Consider the following 20,497-nt stretch of genomic DNA (forward strand, 5'->3'; position numbering starts at 1 on the left):
GCAGTATATTATCCAGGTCTCTTTTCACCCATATGTCACACAACTCTTTCAGCCATTTTGTTTTACTTTCCAGCGGTGACGATTGGAAGGGGTCCAACGAATTTCAATTTCCAACAAAATATTTAACAAAAAATGGTTTGCTAGTTGAGATTGGCTCTCTTCTGGATGCATTTCTGGAAAAAATGTGATATGGATTGCTCAACCCCCTGGGGCTATCAAGCTTGTGACCTATATACCTGGAATCCAGTAAGCATTGACTTTTCAAAATACCATTTTTGTAAATTTGTTAAAAAAAACCAAAAAAACACCCACCCAAATGGCAAGTGAAATCATACCTGAAATGGTACGAAGGGCTAATTGTATGAAATCAACTTAAGAGTAAAATATGGGAAAAATAAACCAGCATCAGCAATCAAGGAGCAGATTGATATACTGGAAAAAACATGGCCAATATAGTAACAGGGTGCCCATCAGAGACAGGTTAAAGAATTCACAAAACTCCCAGTAATCCTGGTAAAGCATATTTTTGGGGAAAATGCATAACTAATAATACTAAAATAGAAATGTCTCTGGAGAGAGATCATGAGGATCATATTGGTCCGGTGGCTTCCCACTCCAGGGGCCAGGTTTGAATCTCATCAGTGACAACATTTTTCTCAACTCATCTTGGCATCCCACTTGGGTGCTTTCAGCAGGGTACTACATGGGTCACTACTGAAGTTTAGAGATACACAAAAACTAAGAAACTTGAAATAATTTTGATTACTACATTTTCTCAAAAATACTTGCCATGACATTCTATAAATTTTTGTGTTCTCACAAAACACATTTCAGTCTTTCCACTCATTTTCCTTGAGTGCTGTAAGTTCACTTTAGTAGGCTTCACCAGCTTTTTCAGGGCTGGAGAATCTCCTTCCACCTATACAATTGCTGACTATAGGGGACAGGAAATAATCACATTGGGCCAGGTCAGGACAATAAGGTGAAGAGTCATTAGTTTAAGCCCTGTGGACTCCAGGAACTGCATGGTAAGGTAGGCTGTGTACGAAGATGCATTATCATGGTGCAGGATGATTCCCTGCAGTCCAGTCTTCGGCCACCATTCTTGAAGCTTTCCGAAAATTTTTTGGTAGACATACTATTGTCTACACAGAGTAGTAACAGTTCTTTAATCTGCAAGGAGAAAAGCTGCTCAATGACTGCTTTTGGAGAAGAATGTTGCAACCATTTTATTTCCAATGCCTTGAGGCTGATTCATTTTAGTTCGTGGATGTCCAGGCAAAATCCATTCAGTCGACTGGTGCTTATTTTCAGGATCAAACTGGTAAATCCATGTTTTACCAATAACTATGCTAGAAATGCACCTTTTGTTGCCTCAGCCAAATCTTTTTAACATTTGTTTGCACCATTCAACATGGATGTGCTTTTGTGCCTCTGTCAAGGTGTGAGGAACCCACTGAGATGAAACTTTTCTGACAGATTTTCATGCAGGATTTTGGGAACTGCAGACGATGCAATACGTAGTGATGCTTCAAAATCCCTAAATGTCATGATTTTTTTGCGCACACCAGTTTTTTCCACAGCTGCGATGTTTTCCTCAGTCACAGCAGTTGCCAGGTGCCTGCCCCTCTCCTTGCCTTTCAATGAAATTCGATCTCATCTTAAATCAATAAATAACCAAATAATTATCGCATGGGAAAGAGCAAGGTCCCCCAAGGCCCTTTGCAAAAAATCAAGGCTTTCAGATTTATTTTAACAACTTTTTAAGTCATGAGGAATCAATGCCCGAAAGTGCTCTCTTGATGGCTCCCTTCCCACACCTACATGTCGCGTAAACAGAAACAAAGGAAGACTGCTTAGCGACAGATATGACGAGCACATTGCAACTTGCATGCATTATTCGAAAAGGACCCCGCAGTCAAAAGGGTCCACCTTCTTCAAAAAGCAATTACAAATTACAACAGGATCTGTCTCAAAACTTTCGTAGTGACTCACGCACAAGGGGAGTATGGTCAGATAGGATAGACTCCTTGGAAATCTTTCATTAAGAGTAGGCTAACACTGAAAACAGGTTTCTGCCCACCATTCCCCTGCTCGCTTAAAAACCTACATCAACCAAATTACACACGTCACTATTTTGAGGGAGGTTGATACTTTTTGGAATCCCATCATGATGAACAAAAAATAATCAAAAACTTGGCGTTTTCCACAGAATAGAACATCTTGATCACCTTGAACTTATCAACTCCATAAAAAACAGAGTTTTGTCATCTACTGTAAATCCACACGCAGATACCAGGTCACCCATGCCTCTTTCTAACACTCAATAAACAAGAAATTATCACTTTTTCACAGCATGATACATGACATTCCATGGAACTACAGCGTTGGCATTGAGAAAATACACAGGGAAAGCCTACAACAGAATTGGAAAACTCCTCAAAGACTTCAAGATAAACACACCCTATCACATTCAAAAATTTTAAAAACCTTCTCTCATCGGTGAAAGATCTGTGGATACAATTTCAGTTGAGTGGAGTTTACTGCCTCCAATGAAAGAATTGTAAGGTGTCATACACCATCGGAGGCTTGCAATTTTACCCAAATAGAGAGGTTTATCTACCTATCTACATTGGCAGATGGGAAGTAGTCTTTGAATGCAAGAAGAGGGACATCACTGGGACTTAAACAAGAAAACAGGAATGAAACAATTTGCAGCCTACCTCCCCCATCGAAGATCACCAGGCAGGTTTCATGCCGTAGATGATACACAAAGAGAAAAAAGTGAAATGGATTTATATCCGATAATAACTGGCCATATTCTGTGTTCGGAAAGGGGAATTCATTACCAATTACCACCTTTTCCCTTTCCACTCCCACTTCTAGATAGTCCACAATCACTTCCCAACATAACTTCAGGGAAGCAACTAACTACCTCCCCTCCGCCCCATCCGGGAAATTGACTATCCACTGTACACCTACACCTCCTTTAACCTCATATCAATACTCATCCCAGACTGCCTACCCATGCACTGCTTAACCTTACCTCTTGATGACAAATAAATGTAACCTCTAATATAATTAGTCAACATGATGATTCAGTGTGGTGAAACTACTTTGAAATACAAATTATATTCTGTGGAAACAAAAAAAGTTTTTGATTCTTCTATTTTCATTACACCTGATCATAAAGATACAAATGCCCTTATCTGTCTGTCTCCTCTATTAAAGAATACTACTATTTGATGGGCATCCTGGAGCTAGAAATACAAGATATATATAACCACATAAGATATCTTGAATTTCTGACTCCGGGATGTCCACAAAATGATGGTATTCATTGTTAGAGGACGATTATTACAAATACAGACACATATACACATGCATACACACACACTTCTTGAGATTATTCTTTGTTTGGCAAAGAGAGCATGGCCATTGAAGCATAAAAACATAAGCACAAGGGACCTTTTTATTCTTCTCATTTTCAAAGTGTTTTAAATAAAATACAGACACACTACTATGTGTAGATTTATTAGCCGTGTAAACCTTCAATTAAAAGAGAAGAACAAAGAAGTCAATAAGGGTGCAAAAGAATACCACTGTTATAAGAATAGATGGTAAAAGGAATATGGTATGATTTCAAAACGTCAGCGAACCTATGAGTGCTCATGTTTTCTATAAGAAATTCACACAAACCATAAAATTCACATAACAAATACTGATGATAGCATGTACACTACATAAAGAGTGACATTAAAGAAATTGATGAAAGTTGTATCTAAAAAACCAACCCTTTTGTTTCATTTATTTCTTTAACTGCATGCAATAGTGGAAGACATACTGTATGCGACTCCTTGAAAAGTAGAAAAGAGAATACATTGCTGTCTTACATGATATAATTTAATTTTATTGCAACTGCTTTCAATACGGAGTATCATCATCTAAAAATTTTACCAAGTTTTATTAAAATGTAATTATTGTGGAATTTGTCAGATAATGACACTGTTTTTAAGGCGGTTGCAGTAAAATTTTATTTTATTAGAACAGCAAGTACATTATTTCCAACTCACGATGAATGAGTTCCACAGAATAATGTGATTCACCATTGCATGCAATTAAAGCAATAAATGAAGTAAAAGTTATCTCTTTAAAAAAAGAGTTTACACCCATATCTCTAATGACACTCTCCCTTTTTCAAGTTTCATAGAGGAAACTGAAAAGAGTCTACTTTAAGAAAACAGAACAAATAAATATTGGACACATAATTGAACACAGTGGGTAGCGGTAGTCCAGGAGGTAGAGCGTTGGACTGCTGACCAGAGGGTCCCGGGTTCAATTCCCGGGTGGGGCACTCTGGGCATCTGCAGCTCCACCCAAGCTTAAGTGATTTTTCGGGTACCAGATCTTCCTGGGAAACCATAACCGGCACAGGGAAAGGAACTGGCCCCCCTACCCTGATGTGTGAATTTCACACGCCGTATAGGGCTTAGTACTGGGTGATCTCTGCCATCACCTACTAAACCGACCTTCGTGTTGATTACTGTCTTTATGGTTTTTTTAATTGAACACAGTTTAATTTAACTTATCGATCACTAATGTAAGAATGACTAAATGAAAAGTAATCATTTTTATTGAAAGTAATTGTAATTAATTATTGAAAGTATTTTAGTTTAAATGGGATGGGGTTTTACATGGAAAAAAATTTCACCACAAATAACTTTGCATGGCACATTCACCCAGATGAGTCTAAAATAAGCAAACACAAATACAAAGAGATGTTAAACCAACAAGCATGTTTATGAGAGGAATGGGTCTTGTCTAATTTCAGATTTTTACTGCAAACACTCTTACACTAATAGATATGGCAAGAATAAGTTTTAATGTCCCTTCATATTGAAAACATAACCTGATGGCTTTTCTGATAGATAAGGTTAAGTAACCCTGACCTAGGCATTAGGAGTACATTAGATAAGAGAAGGTAAGGCAATTTCTTCCCATGTCATCTGCGGTTACACACGCATAACTAGTAGCCAGAAAAGCTATTTTAGATTGAGATCATTTCTTTCCAAAGGCATCGCCCAGTATTTGAATCTGGGACCCTTCAGTCACTGGCTGGATGCTCTACCCCTTAGGCTACCACATCATATTCTTTGATGACTTCATGGTAAAAGAAACATGCCTCCTTGCTTTAGTTTAATGAAACTGGGTTCAATTGAACTACATTTAAGTGATTGTTCAGAAAGTAAAATTTTTGTTCACATGCTGATCCAAGCAGTCATAATGGCTAATACTTAAAAGAAGATTACCTGAAAATAGAAAATACTAACAAAACACTTTTTACAACAAATTAGTATAAAATGCAAACAATTTTATCATCAAGAGAGAATAAATTGAACGATATGAACTCAGGACTTCACCTTCTTGCTTGTTATGTCCTGGCTTGTGCATTGTTGGATGCCTTTCGTGCTGCATCCTGGGGTGCAGTTGTTTGTTGGTTTGTGGTATTTGTGTTTGGATGAGTGTTGCATGAAGGTATTTTTGCATTAGTGTGTGCGCCGCTGTCGGTGTAGTTTTCTATGTTATTGATTTTGCATGTGGTATTGTCCCTTTTTATGGGTGGTGACCACACGCCCTTGCGGTGGCTTGCGGGGTATTATAGATATGTAGAAAACTCACGTATCTTCCACCAATGGCATTTAGTTGTAATAAAAATTTGTATTTTCCCAACTATCCTCCTATAACATTATTACAAAACAACAGTAACCAATAAAAACAAAAAAAAATATGACACATGGGTTTCTTGGTGATTATTTGCGGCCAACATGAAAAGCCAAATTGATTTCCTTCTATCAGTTCATTTAAATTTGCTCCGCAAGGCACTGGCGAATCAAATGGAAGAGTTGTGCAAAAACATCAGTCATCTAATATAAGTCTCTCCAATATGAGTAATGCCTCCTCTATCAATAAATGAGACACTAAAGCTGTACATAATCATGTTACTACTGACAAGAGCCACCTAATGTTGCATTGCTTGAATTAAGTCCATATGATTTGAGATAAAATTATCTTCTTGATGAAAATGTAAAGATTTCTTTACAAACATTAGCCAGGCTCTGGTGAAGTGACACCTAATATAAACAGATATGGTAGGTCTATACTAATTTCAAGATTCTTAAATTCTCCAAAATAACTGAAGGCCATTCAATTTACTCCATAAACTATAGACATGAAGTTTGCAATATACTTTCCTGAAACTGTAACATTGCTTATTTTTGGCTAAAACTGACTTCATCGATATTAATAAAGCACCATATGATTTCAGGATTTCAACAAACTTACCTTTTACCCAAAAAAAAGAATCCATACACCTTCACTATATTTGACAGATCCTCTTCAAAAATATTAGTCGAATGAGAGGAAAGCATAAGTACTAAAATAGAAAATTTTCTAACCTTGATATAACCATCACATATCTCGCATATGACAAATGTAGCCTTATTCCCAAGTTGATTTTGCTTATTGGGATTAGGAGTTGCACTGGCAGCAGCATGTTGGCTTCCATGAGAGCCAGGCGCAGAAGATGAGGTAACAGCAGGCTGTCGAGGTAGTGGTGTGATGGATATGCTAGGCTGCTGAAGCAATTTTGTTGATGGTGGAAGTTTTCCAGCAGCACTCTACAAGAAAGTAAAGCTGGTTATTAAATTCAAAACACCAAGAACACAAACGATATATCAGCAATTTGTATTCAAAAAGCAGTCCTTGTGCATTAATAAAACTTCCTCATAGTATACAAACAGGTTCTCTCAGTGTACTATGATTTGAAAAAAAACTAGGAAAAATAAAACAAAGTTTACGCAGAAACAAACATGCCACAAAAGCATACCAATGAAGGTGTCACATGAATTCCAGTTAAAGCAGAAAAATGGATGAGAAGGTTATCTGGGTTGGAATATTAATGATGCAAATCGATATGGATGTGCCACACACGAACTGCCAGAGGTGGTTGGCCAAGAATGATCTTGATTTTGCCAAACAATCCCACCCCTCACCTGTATGGTGATGGAATTGGATCCTGCAGCATTGTTGGGCACGAGTGCAACCGGGGTGGGTGCCCCAGAGGAAGGGGAAGACCCTGCAGGAGGGACGAGTGTGAGGCGCTGCATACTGGGGTTTCCACAACCAGCCATCAGTGGCATCACCTGCCCCTGGCCACCCACCACCTGTACATCACACAAACACACCCACACTCCAGACGTGCACAGACCACACCACCTACATGGCAGTACGAAGGACACCCCTTCTCGACTTTTTTTTACCAAGTTCTTAGAGGCAATTGCTTAATGATTGGTGACCATTGATCATGAATGTCACTGAAACTACTTGAATCTACAAAAACATTAACTAAACTACGAAGGTTAGAAAAGATGAATACTGGAAATAAATACGTAAACTGAAGAATATGGATCCTCTATGCTGGGAGCATGTGAAAGTAAGTGCCCAAGTGGCAAAGGAAAATGGAGATGTTCATGAAAAAGACTGAAAAACTAATGGCAATTAGTCTAATAATTAAAAACCTAAGAGCCGCACCTGATAAACCTGGTTGCCCGCAAGCTGAAGAGGTGTGGGCAGTAGCACCTGAGAAGTGGGCCGATAGAATAACCCAGAAACAGAGTCATATCCTGAAATTTAAAGTTACCACCGATTAATCATTGGTAATTACAATCTTACCTCTAACCTGAATAGTTTGGAAGAATACTCACTTTGGACAGGAGCAATAGGTCTTGGAACACCTTTTATGTCTGTGATGTACCTACTGGGAAGAGCAGCAGGACGCACACCACGCCCGCGCATTGCCATGGCAGCAGCTGCAGCAGCAGCATGGGATGATGCCAGTGTCGCTGGGGATGGCACCAACTTTGGAAGGAGAGGGTGTGGTACTTGTGTTGGCATCCCTGGGACTTTTGGAACAGGCATTCCTGGACTTCCATAGGCTGGAGAGATAGCATGTGGACGACCACGGGGAATTCGTGGAATTTTGGCTGGGGGCTCCCAGTCTGGAGGTGGCTCTTGGTTTCGATCAGGCCGATGTTTCTTCTGGCAAGAGGCAGTGTGACGTGTTAACTTGCTCTTCTGATTATCCTCAAAAGGGCAGTTAGGGCACTGATGGAAGGCTGGAGTCCTTTCAAGACGCCCGCGAATATTATGCTCAGCTTCCATGTGGTAGAGAAGGTTATGTGGACTTCGGGATTCCATTAAACAGAAATTGCACCTATAGATGTAATTCTTCATGTGGGGGCACTCGAGATGGTGAGCCATCACAAGCGATGATTCAGATTTGAAATTACAGTACTCACACTTACGCTGTTCAAAATGGAAAGGCTCATTGTTTTCTTTACTGCACTCCAAGTTTTTAAGAAGAGAATTAATGGAGAACTGAGTCACTGCAGATCTCCCTCCTTCCCTATCTAATTTGCGCTTCTGTGATCTCAGCAAATCAGTCTGCACATACTCTTGCACCAAATTTGTTCCAATTTGCATGAAGAATTTTCCTATTGGACTATCAAAATAGGAGGCAGGCATTTTCGTTGCATTAACTTTATCATCCTTAGCATCTAATTTTGAGGAATCAGTCTTGTCACCTACACCCAAGTCATCTTGCGTGCTTTCAACATTATTGCGTGATGGATTTTCACCTTCATTGGCATCACTTTTGCCAACCCCAGTTTCAGCACTATCTTCAGGCTTTTTAGATTTCTGATCATCACCATCACCACTTTCAGACACTGGACCAGTATCATTATTGGAAGATTGCTCTTTACTCTCCCCATCTGGATTGGTATCAGATAACTTTTCATCACTACCTTGCCCCTCTTTGCTCTTTCCCTCTGCTGAGTCATCTTCTTGCCCTTCGCTGGACTTTTCGCTCAACTTTTCCTCTCCAACTGATTTTCCAGGGTTAACTCCACTCTTCCCATCATCTATGTCACCTTTACTCGAAGAATTGTTACTCTCCTTAGAGTCTTTTTTAATTCTGTTAATATTGAGCTCCTTGGCCATTAAATCTAAGTACTCCTTTAAGGGTCTCCTAGCAGGTTTTTCATAAACATAAGGAACAATAAAAGAAGGTGCTTCAACGACATACATATCATCAGTCAGGGAAGGTGGATGCAGAATACTGGAAGCAGAATTACTGCTAGAATTTTGATGCTGCTGCTGCTGTTGTTGTTGTTGCTGCTGATGATGATGATGGTGCTGCTGTTGTTGTTGCTGTTGTTGCTGCTGGTGGTGGTGGTGGTGATGGTGGTGATGCTGTTGCTGATGGTGCAGCTGCTGATGCTGTTGGTGAGATGCCTGATATGCATATGGACTGGCTTGGTGTGACTGGTAGTGATGGGTTTGTGGATAATTATGGTGAGCTTTTGGTATACTCACATAATGTGGCTGGTTTTGGGTCTGGTTTGGTGAATAAAAACCCTGTGCTGGGACGGCCACGGGGAGGACTGAGTATGCAGGAGTAGAGGTGCTTCCCGAAGATGATGATGCTGCACTACTGACAGGAACAGGTCCTCTACCAGATAAAATTGAGTTAGTGTCAATAATGACCAGTGTGGGTTCTTTTTTCCCATCCTTGCTACCGGCTGCAATTTCTACGAGAGTCTTTGTATCATTTACTATTATCGTTGTTTTCTTACGTGTCTTGTTTTCCTTATTGCTGCTTCCTCCTACTGCTGGCGAATCACTAAGAGGATCAGCAAGAGGGTCACCTAAGGGGTCAACGGGAGAGAGAACCTGAATTTCTAACTCATCATCGTCTTTCGTTACATAACACTTTTGTTTATTAAGATTTCTTGAACTTCGCCTTGGAGTAACATTTATAACAGCGGGGCTTTTCTTGTTCTTTTTGGAAGCGGGAGTTAAACATATCGGTGTTGAGGAAGCATCAGGTTTTTCACCGTCTTGATCAAGCTGATCATCGCCTTCCCCATTTTCTTTACTACCACTACTCTCACTTTCTTGCTTGGATGTACTGGCTTCGGCACTCAAATCATCCGATTTCGAAGTGTTTACACTGTCTCCATCACCTAAAGTCTCATCACCATCAACATCACCGCTTTCATCAATAACGGATTTGGTGCTCAATGGGCCAGACTCAACTGTATTATCAAGTTCTGTGCACTTACTACCTAATGAATTATCACTCGCAGAAACATAACCAACAGTGTCCTTATCACAACTTTCGTTTACATCCATTATTTCGGTGACACTTTCACTAGATGCATTCAAGCATTCATTTTTAGACATATCACCTTTCACTTCTGTATCAGTTCTTTTAGCACAAGATTCCCCCAGGCTGCTAGGCACTTCACTTCCTAACTCCCTGAGGCTATCTAATTGACTCTTAGGCACTTCAGATGCCTTGCAACTTTCCTGCTGCACAGCATCGACATCCTCACTTCCCTTCTTTGCTAGCAACTCACCACCTACTGACGATGGAGATAATCCGAAACTTGAAATATCCATTGAATCGTATGAACCATTGACTTCTCCATTCAATCTGCAGTCACCTTAAAAATCAAAACAGTAAAAAACAATCAAAATATGTAGTAAGAAAACCGCCATTACAAGTGGTTAATCAAATATTCTATTACCTGTTTGATCTTTACTGAAACTTTCATTGAAGTTGGCATTGGTCCCATCCGAAAACGATGCAAGTGCTTCTCCAATTTCTGCCTCCATTGGTTTCTTTAGTTGCACTGAAATTTGAAAAAAAAATTATGATTACAATAAAAATAATAATATATTTGAGCAATTGCAACAATTTTTATTTGTTTCGTCAAAATATCATTTGAGACAATTACTAAAGAGGGTACCTCGCAATAGGAAATCGACCATTTACAATGATGGACGCGGCACAATCATCATAGCCTCTTCAAATAAAACCACTCAAAATACCGGCATTTCCGGGGAAAGTACGCATAATAAATTTCCAAATATAAGAAAATGGGTAAAAACGAACTAATATAACATATAACACTGACCGAAATCGTTAACTTGCACGCACCGGAAAAAAACAATTTACAATTCTATCGCGAGCTTATTATAAGTCAGCATCATATGCTTACTTGGCTGCTAAACTGTAGGTCATCCACAATGGATTATAATTTTTATATCATTTATGATTTATAGGGAACAACGTCATTTTAAATAACAGCAAGTTAAGACTAAAAATACAGATAAGATTTTGTAAACGCACGTTCATAGCTTTTCAAGTAAATGAAATGGTTTTACATTCTCGAAAAACATTACGCACTGACACTACCATTAGTTACGCGACCCCGCACTAGAGAGCAGCAGCGCATTCGAAACCAACACGTTGTAATGAGTATGGAGATACTCCCATTTCGTGTATACAATAGAAGATGAACACACGCCCAAGTAATTGTTAACACACATTTTGTTCATGTAGCATTAATATTAAGACATTAAATGTTGTTAACATTGAGTACTTTCTTATAATACTCTATCCTGCCTCCCGCCATTTCCATACTACAACGTACGTTACAGGACAGCTGCCGCCAATAACTCGGTAGTTATTACAGAAATGGGCAAAGTTGAAATGGAAAGACTATTGCATTAGTTCACAATTCCACATTAAATTAAGAAATTACTAACCCTCCTCGAAAGTCAGATGTTCGCCTGTAGCTTCACATGCCACCTGGAGAGGCGATTGGTATAACTAAAAATTTCAGTTTGTAGACGACGTCACTGTCCCCTGCCACCGAAACTGCAAGATGGCGACACGCGATCACGTGACCACAAAACTGTGACGTACGTACACCAACTCCAACAGGAGTAGGATATCCAATGAAATAGGGCTATATAGGTCACGTGTCGTTATGTGCAAAAGTATCCAACCAGAGTCCATATTAAAATATGTTCAAACATCGCCCTCCTTGTTCGTATTGGTAATGACCTAACATCGCGTAAGAGCGGCATCGGCGCGCACCGGCGCCAACTATTTTCGTCTATGCCCTGGGTCGGGCCGGGTCCCGATCGAACCGGAAGGCCACCAGGGGCGCGTTTACACGGGCTCACTTACGCTCTTGTTGCAAGTGAATTTATTCGATAACTTCCACTTAAAAATTTTCCATGACACGAATGTAAAAAATATCGGGTCCATAAAATTAGCTCGAAAATCGATATACGCCAGGGTATGATGAAATACATTGACACCGCTTTAAAAAACACGCCGGGGAGGGGCAATCTATTTTTCCAATAGAAACAATTCGAAGTAACAGGGTCTACATAATGGTAAAAGGATGCCCAGCTTAGTTTATAGAAGACCAGAATGAAGCATATTTCTGAAAAGTTTAGTTTCGGAGTATTTTCAATTGTCAGGGCATTCACATTCCGGAAACTAATAGATTATATCTAAGCCAAATGAAGAGATCACGTAATCTTGATTTGTGACCGGAGCAATTTATTTTTTCACTCTCCAGTCCGCTAAAAGTAAAATTCCTGGGTGCGAAGATTAAAAGATATCTCACGGAGTGCCAGAACTTATATCAAAGCTTAAAGAAAGACCTAACAATTTTTTACAGATCTGTCTCTTAACAACGTTACCCTCATAATTCGCGCAAAGGGTTACTATCAGTTTTAACACATTAATATTACTGATTCATTAGTGGGATTTTCACGTACGAAAATTTCAACCACCCACTTCGCTTATTTACTTCAGCATTGCCTCATTTAAGTTTATTCAACATGGATTAAATTCTATAACAAACTAATTCCTATCAGGTAAATGAATACAGATTCATCAAAGTATAACGTTAATAGAATTTTTGAATGGTTTTTACATCGGTGACGGAAGCCGCTAAATTTACGCCCCACAACAACTGTCTAACGGACGCTCACAAAAAAACTATTTCAGAGTTCATAGTCCTTTCTCGTCTACCTCATCATCATCTCCGAAGGAAAGTAAGCTGGTGTTCTTCACTCCTTTCACCTTCTTCCGCTTCTCTTTCATTCTCTCCTCAGCCTTGCTGGCTTCCTTCGGGGCCTCTCTTTTAGCCGGGCGGCGGAAGAGGATACGACCGTCGGCCGGCGTCTCTCGATCGGAGGGGGACAATTCTGAAAACGAATTGCGAAAAACATACTAGAAAGTGCATTAACATACATAATTCAAAACATTGAAAAATTGGAAAAAACTTAACTTCCCACAACACATTAGGCCAATTCATGTTAAGCCACCAGCCTTTCCCAAAGTCGTTGGAATTCACTCCAACATTTTACTTTCCAATAAACCAAACCACAGTTATCAACCCGAAGCTCGGTTTGATGTCTTCATTGCTATATTCAATAATAGGACGAAGGTTGAATTGACCGCATCTGTATTCCAAAGACTACACCTTTCGCTCACATGAAATACGTCTTCAATTCCCCTTCCCAGTCTTTCTTGTTTTTATTGAAAGCAAGACAGACAGATCAAAGATGCGTTCCGTCCATCTCATCCGGCGCCAAGGAAAACAATTAATTATGAAGAGGATTGAGTATTTTATCGGGAAGATTCGATTCGTACAGATTGTATTACAGGGAAGCTGGTGAACCCAAGGGAGGGAGGAAAGGTGGGAATGGTAGTCGGTGAAGGCCAACCCGGCAGATGGTTACCCGAGTGGTTGGGGGAAAAGGAGAGGGGGTGGGAATCTTGTAGGAGGGGAAGGTGAGGTTAATACTAAGGCCGACATGATGTTTCGGCTGCAGGAGCCTCCACAAAATCGCCAAGGAAGTTTCAACTGGGAATCGGGAGTTTATCGTCACACCTATACGTAAACGCTTCTGGCGTGGGTAACCAGTGCGGAGTTGCTTAACTGTTGGCTACCGTTGACATACTTTCCTAGAATAAAATATTTCATGTAAATTTTACGAAAAATTACTCGTAGTACATCCGATATGGGTACGGTATTGAAAACTGGTTTCAATATTATTTTTCTTAAAAGTAATGATATAAATCCTACATTAGTTTTAGATGATGCCTGCGAGCAGTTAACGAAGCAATCGTACCAAACCGGGCGGTTGGTCACAATGATGTATTTGGTTGGCAATCGTGTTCGGCGACGAAATGGCGAGAGTATTACAATCAAACGACTAAGAGGGCATGACCATAACGCACGATTAGAGAGATTTGCATTCTATCACTAACTTACATCATGGACTCTGATACCTGTCAAAACTATATCTTCGGAAGAAATTTCATAAATACCCGAATGATCCTAACAGGGATTGGAAAATAAATCATCCAATCATATGGAAATATAATATGTACAAAAATTACACAAAATTGTCCGGGTGTTGACATCAAAGAAACCCTAAAGATTCGAGCCAACCATTTTGATACCTCAACAAGGAGTATTTCCATGAGTATTATGTTCATTCATTTAGAAGGACAGAAAAAACCCATCAGTAAATTTGACGAAGATTACCCTTGTTTTTGGGAATTAGCGCGAATAATTTTTGCACCAGGTAAACCTTCAGGTGGCCCTAATCTACAAATTAAAACGCAATCTGACCTGGAAAATAAATGGCAAATGCAGCAATTATAATCCGCCAACATTAAGGGAACGTAATTTCATTTTCTTATGGCCCATCGTTTCTGATAACTTTTGAAATACAAATTGGCCCAAATTAGATCTTTTTTTCTCTCCAGGGACGTCCTGTGAAGCGTGAAATAGGAAAGAGTGGATCCATCGTCAATCCTTTTTCAAGTGGACGAGGAATAACTCAGATGTGGGAGGACATATCTATCAAAACGTCGTCCATACCTCGAACCTAGTGGTCTTGGGAGAAGGTAAGGGAGGTAGGCATCTGGAGGAATGAGGGAGGTGAGGACTCTTCTGTCAACGCCACAACCTACTTGAGCAAATCGGAAATGAAATACAACGCCGAAAATAGTATCATGCAAAAATGGGCACGAGATCCAAGTCCAAGTTGGGCACTATACCCATTATTTATAATCATGAATAACATAAAAATTCAAAAATAACAGTTGAGTATAATGACCTTTCACGCACACAAACTAAGGTTGAATTGTGAGATAAACCAAATAATTAAAATAAGCTGTCTCAGTTATACATATTGCGGGGACTAATAATATGTCATATGAAGAACAAGGATGTTTTCAGCAAAATTATGATATGGCTATACAACACGGTCGTTTTCAGCGGGATAAGGCATCACCTCGTGTTTAATTACCAAAAAAATAATACCCGTTGCGGGATAAAAACAGTTTCTGATGCGACGAAGTCAGCCCTGGCACAAATGATGCTACAAAAGTTTATGCAAGAAGTGAACCTGACGCTTGAATATGATCAAACATCAAAAGCAAGCATTCAACTCCGGCCACTTTTCATATTCTGGGGAAGCATGGGATCGGGCCGCTAAATTTCAGTACACCGGGAGCTACCTCCGTTCCCCGACAAAATCAATAAAAATAACGTCGCAGAAAAGACCAAGACACATTTGATGGTAAAAACGACATAATTGAACAAGAGTCTTTCTTAACGAGCTTGAGTCTAGATCGATACCTCGCACTAACGCCACTGATGTTCGCTTTTCTAAATTAATATAAATACTAGGAAATAATAACATTTGAAATACAAGTCTTCACTGAAATCGCCCAACCATCAAATATCCGCAAAACCTCGCGGCATTTGTATCGCCTGTTTGAGACGCTAAATATCAAGAGCATACATTTTCTCTTGAAACCGTAAGATGTCAGGCACATTGATCAAAAATCGAGACGTAGACTTTTGGCATGCAGTCTTTGGGTCTGACCTGACAGTCGGAAAGAATTACATTTCCCTATAATCAGCTGCAGGGTACATCAAATAAGGGGAAGCCATTCTCAGCCTTCATTACGTTTTTTGTGTCGCTATAAATAAAAAAGCAAACGAAAAACTGGACATAATACATTCTCCAACCTTAGACACATGCGTGTATTTGTATTCTACATGTTATACGTCATGTGTATAACGGCGGACAGGTTTACGTGCTATAATCGTGCTTTTATCTACTTTGAATTATGATACCCATATACATATAAGCGAGAAGGGATTTGAGAACATTAATAATTATGTAAAAAATAATACATCATTTTTAACCAAGTATGCGAAGCCGTTGAGCCGAAGAACATTATCCGGAATTTACAGGATTGCATTATCGCTAACGATTAAGTTGTATATAATCACTCACAATTCCAAAAAACCATAACATATAGGCAGCATAATAAGATATGACTTACTACACACACTATTGCATATACTAGAGAACCAGCCACGTATTCATAATTATCCTCTAATACATTAGTATACATTCAATGAATTATATAAAACCATAAACACTCTTTTCAACCCGAAGGTTGGTTTGACAAATGATGGTGGAGTTCACCCAATAAAAAGCCCAAAGGCGTGCGGAAACCACACACCTGGGCAGGGGGGGCAGTTCCTTTCCCTACATTGAATTATATATATATATATATATATATATATATATATATATATATATATATATATATATATATATATATATATATATATATATATTTTTTTTTTTTTTAAGGTAATCTACCGGTTAAGGTAGGTTTTTGGATGGACACAACTACCAAACAAACATTTTATTACTCCAAACAAAATACAAAATCCATCATGCTATTCTATATCAGGTCCCTCTTCATCTCTGAATACTTTCTTCCTCCCTTCATCCCGTCCAACATCCCTATCCTGTTCCTTCCCTTTCCTCGTTTGCCTAACATTCTCCCCTCTACTACAGTCTTCAACATCCCACTGCCGGTCAATACCCCCTTCAGCCACTTTTCCTGCCTCCATAGGATTGCTCCCAGCAAACCCCTCTCTTCGCCCACCATACTTCCTCATTTGTTTTCTTCTCTGTCCATTTCACCTTCTCCATTCTTCTCCACACCCACATTTCAAAAGCCTCCAGTCTACGTCTATCCTCCTGCTTCAAGGACCACGTTTCCGCTCCGCACATACCTACGCTCCATATTAAAGTTTTTACGAGTCTTTTCTTAGCATCCCTACTCAACGTCCCCGTCATCAACTCCCTCCTTCTTGTGAAAGCCTCTTTGCCTAGCGCAATTCTTCTCCTTACGTCCCTACTACTTTGACCGTGTTGGTCCAAAACACTACCGAGATACGTAAACTGTTCTACCTGCTCTAGTTTTTGCCCTCCTATTTTAATGTTAAGCTTAACCTTTTTCTTTCTAGACAATCGCATAACCTTTGTTTTATTAACATTGATTCTCATCCCATACCTGTCGCACTGAATTTCCAATTCACTCAGCAATGCTTGCAGCCCCTTGGCTGACTGACAAACTAAAGCTTGGTCATCAGCAAACCTAACTGATTTTACGGATTCCCCGTCCACTTTCATTCCTACCTCGAGTTCTTCCCATGCCTCTTTGATCATTTCCTCTGCATACAGGTTGAACAGCAACGGTGATAATGGGCAACCCTGCCTTAAACCCCTTCCTAACACTGCCCATCCTGACTCCCCGTTTCCCACCCGCACCTGAGCAGTCTGAGACATGTAGAGGTTGCGGATTAGCCTCCTTTCCCTCCAATCTATCCCTATTTTCTGCAGAATACTCATTAGTTTTCCCCAATTCACTCTACCAAACGCTTTTTCGAAATCTACGAAACAGGCAAATACCTCCTGGTTGTGTTCTATATTCCTCTCGATTAATAATCGCAATACTGCAATGGCATCACGCGTACCTCTCCCCTTCCTAAACCCAAACTGATCATCCCCTAGGGAATCATTTGCCCTACTCTCTATCCTTTTGTTTAGGATCCTAAGAACAACTTTAGGTGCGTGGGATATCAAACTAATTGTCCTGTAGTCCTCACATGACGTTTGACAGACACAATTGTTAACTGTCTAATATGACATACGTTTTTCTAACTAACATTGTTTTATGTACGGACTCCTCGACTACGGCGTGTGCCTCGGCGTGGATGCACCCCCTGCCATACAACTTGCCGGTGATTTGAAGGGTCATGAGGATGGAAACGGAATAAACACTGCACGAAGAAACTTCTTAGTGTGCCATTCATTATCAATACTACACATTTCACTAGGGACACGAGACTTTTTCAGCCTGAAGTTTATTTCATCATACGTTAAAATCCAAATGATTGTATGTTTAAAGTTTAAAATATATTTATTAGCTTAGTGGCCTGTATTGCCATTTCTACTTTTATGCACATAAATGTTTATGGTTATTTTTAACGATTCATTCAACAAAACAACGGTTATGCGTGGATTGGATGCTTTAATGAGTGTGGCGAAAAATGGATACATAAAATGGACGGAATGCAAAAAACGAAGTTCTAGACACAGCAGGGGAAGATAAAAGTTGTAGGAAGACCATCGAAGCATGGAAAGACGCTGCAGAATACATATAGAGGCAGAGATTGAGATGCTGAAGACTCTGATAGAGGATAGAATTTTGGGCAAGCGTGGTGACAAGAGGAAAATAAACTAGCATATTGGACGCAATGAAGGAAAGTAATAAGTACGGGGAGATTTTATATGACTTTTTAAAAGATGTGTTGAAAGGCACTTAGGGTCGTGTTAGGTAGATTTCAGAAGTTCAGCAGTGCCTTCTTCAGGGTCAATCGAAAACCTACCTTCACCGGCAGACTACCGCCACGAATTAACGAAACTACTATCTAACGAAAGCGCTATAAATTCTGAAATGTCAATAAGGGCTATCCATTATTATACGCGAAAATCAACGCCAACGCGGCCAAAAAAAGCAGTAATGGGACTGGATTTTTTCGTCCCAGTAAGAACTGAACGAAATATTTTTAGTCATTAAAACGGTGCCTAGGAAAAAAATAAAAGTAACAGGTTATTAGTTCCGATGGTTTCTATGCATATACGTAAGGGCTTTCCTTAAATTACGTTTGACTCTTTTGGGGGTCGGGAAGGGTTGCCATTTAATTACGTTTCCTTAAGGAGGATTGGAGGGTTCAGGAGGTACTTCACGTAGGATTTATTACTGTAATAGTTCAGTCCTTGTTCTAAGAAAGAATTTTAACTATCATTGATCACCAAATAAAAACTGGGCGAATGCTCACTAATGGAACTGTGACGGCAGAATTGTTTTAGTATTTATCAACCAGCTAAAACATTTTCAAAACGTTTGTTCCATTGCGCTGCAGCAAAGAAATTCTCATACCAATAAAAATAAAAAACTTTTTATTTCAGGAATTTACTTTATTACAGTACCAACTAATCGAAGTAACCGGAAGATAATCAGAGTGAGAAATGCTTTCGTCAAGCCTAAATGTCTTTTTTCTTTAAAAACTGGTGCCTGCATGATATACAAACGATATCGCCGATAAATGCGTCAGATGGGGGAGGGTCCATATCTTGCCGATCTTTACAAAGGCGGATGGCCTTACATAAGTTAAGGACGGTCACTTAAGGTTGCACAGGAAGAAATGATGAAGAATGCGCAAAGATCGGTAGGTTTTTCAAGGAAATGATAGCTAAGACTTACTTACCTGGAACAAGATCGATTTTATGATATTTCAACTGCATTAGTGATAGACCCCCTTTATACCACGGTTTGGCAGCATTCCTCTATTCTGAGCTTGGGTGGACCTTGATTACAATTACCGCGAATCCTACATAGAAAGATCCATAAAAACTTAGATATTGCGAGGGATTTTGCCCACCAACGATTGGCCAAGACAAATTCTAAAAAATGTAACACGACCTATAATCATGAAAAACCGAAATACTGATAATAATCACAACACACACACAAAATAAGGCTGTGTTCAACAGACTACGACGTTCTATTAACAATACCGGCAATGTCATTCGTCCGCATACACCATAGTAACTTGACTGACAGTTTACATTTTTCTTCACATCACTTCATTCCAAACATTTCGCATTCCTCCCCCCATCTCGCCTCGCGATCTCAAAACGATCGCGAGGCTGTTAACAGGATACTCATGATTTACAGGGACAAAGAACAGTCACACATACAAAAAGCCACGTCGCGCGACGTGTAAGCCGAAAGAGCGGAGAGAAGCAAGAATGTCGAGTGGGGGGTTTTAACTCCTCATCCTTATACGATGGTGGTCCGATAAGTAACCGGCCTGACCTGGAGATGGCGGTAGTTGTTTGAAAAAGATCACTGAATTAGAAATTAAACAATCTATAAAGCATGTTTCAAGTGTTAAGATTCTACGTTGTTTAGTATTTGTTAGACAGCCATCCATAGTGAAAATTTCCAGTGAATTTGTGAAAATGGAGATAATTGATCATCGTTACGTGATAAAATACTTCTATTCGAAAGTCCTCCGCCTAACCAATATATCAATATATAAGCTGAACTGGATTCTACTCTGGGTGAGTCTGCTCCTTCGTTTACAACAGAAAAATATTGGGTAGCAGA

The 20,497-nt window shown here is 39.6% G+C and overlaps 1 protein-coding gene across 4 annotated transcripts in view; it reads right to left on the reverse strand.

Moving 5' to 3' along the window:
* The window catches only part of MEP-1 (zinc finger protein MEP-1), a 31,280-nt gene extending 18,212 nt beyond the window's left edge, over window positions 1-13,068 (reverse strand). Inside the window, exons 1-5 of one of the 4 annotated variants that reach the window (XM_071586682.1) lie at window positions 12,962-13,068; window positions 10,653-10,757; window positions 7,764-10,568; window positions 7,591-7,682; window positions 6,456-6,677 (exon numbers count right to left, since the gene is read on the reverse strand). In XM_071586682.1, coding sequence (XP_071442783.1) covers window positions 6,456-6,677; window positions 7,591-7,682; window positions 7,764-10,568; window positions 10,653-10,740 — 3,207 coding nt within the window. In that variant the 5' untranslated portion in view covers window positions 10,741-10,757; window positions 12,962-13,068. Of the gene's footprint in view, window positions 1-6,455; window positions 6,678-7,590; window positions 7,683-7,763; window positions 10,569-10,652; window positions 10,758-10,874; window positions 11,045-11,676; window positions 11,779-12,961 lie in introns of those variants that run through there. The other 3 variants (XM_071586681.1, XM_071586683.1, XM_071586679.1) reach the window with 3 other exon arrangements.
* Window positions 13,069-20,497: the final 7,429 nt, after the last annotated feature.

This window comes from Hetaerina americana, unplaced genomic scaffold, assembly GCF_022747635.1.
Source record: "Hetaerina americana unplaced genomic scaffold, ioHetAmer1.1.p SCAF_24, whole genome shotgun sequence".
NCBI lineage: Eukaryota > Metazoa > Arthropoda > Insecta > Odonata > Calopterygidae > Hetaerina > Hetaerina americana.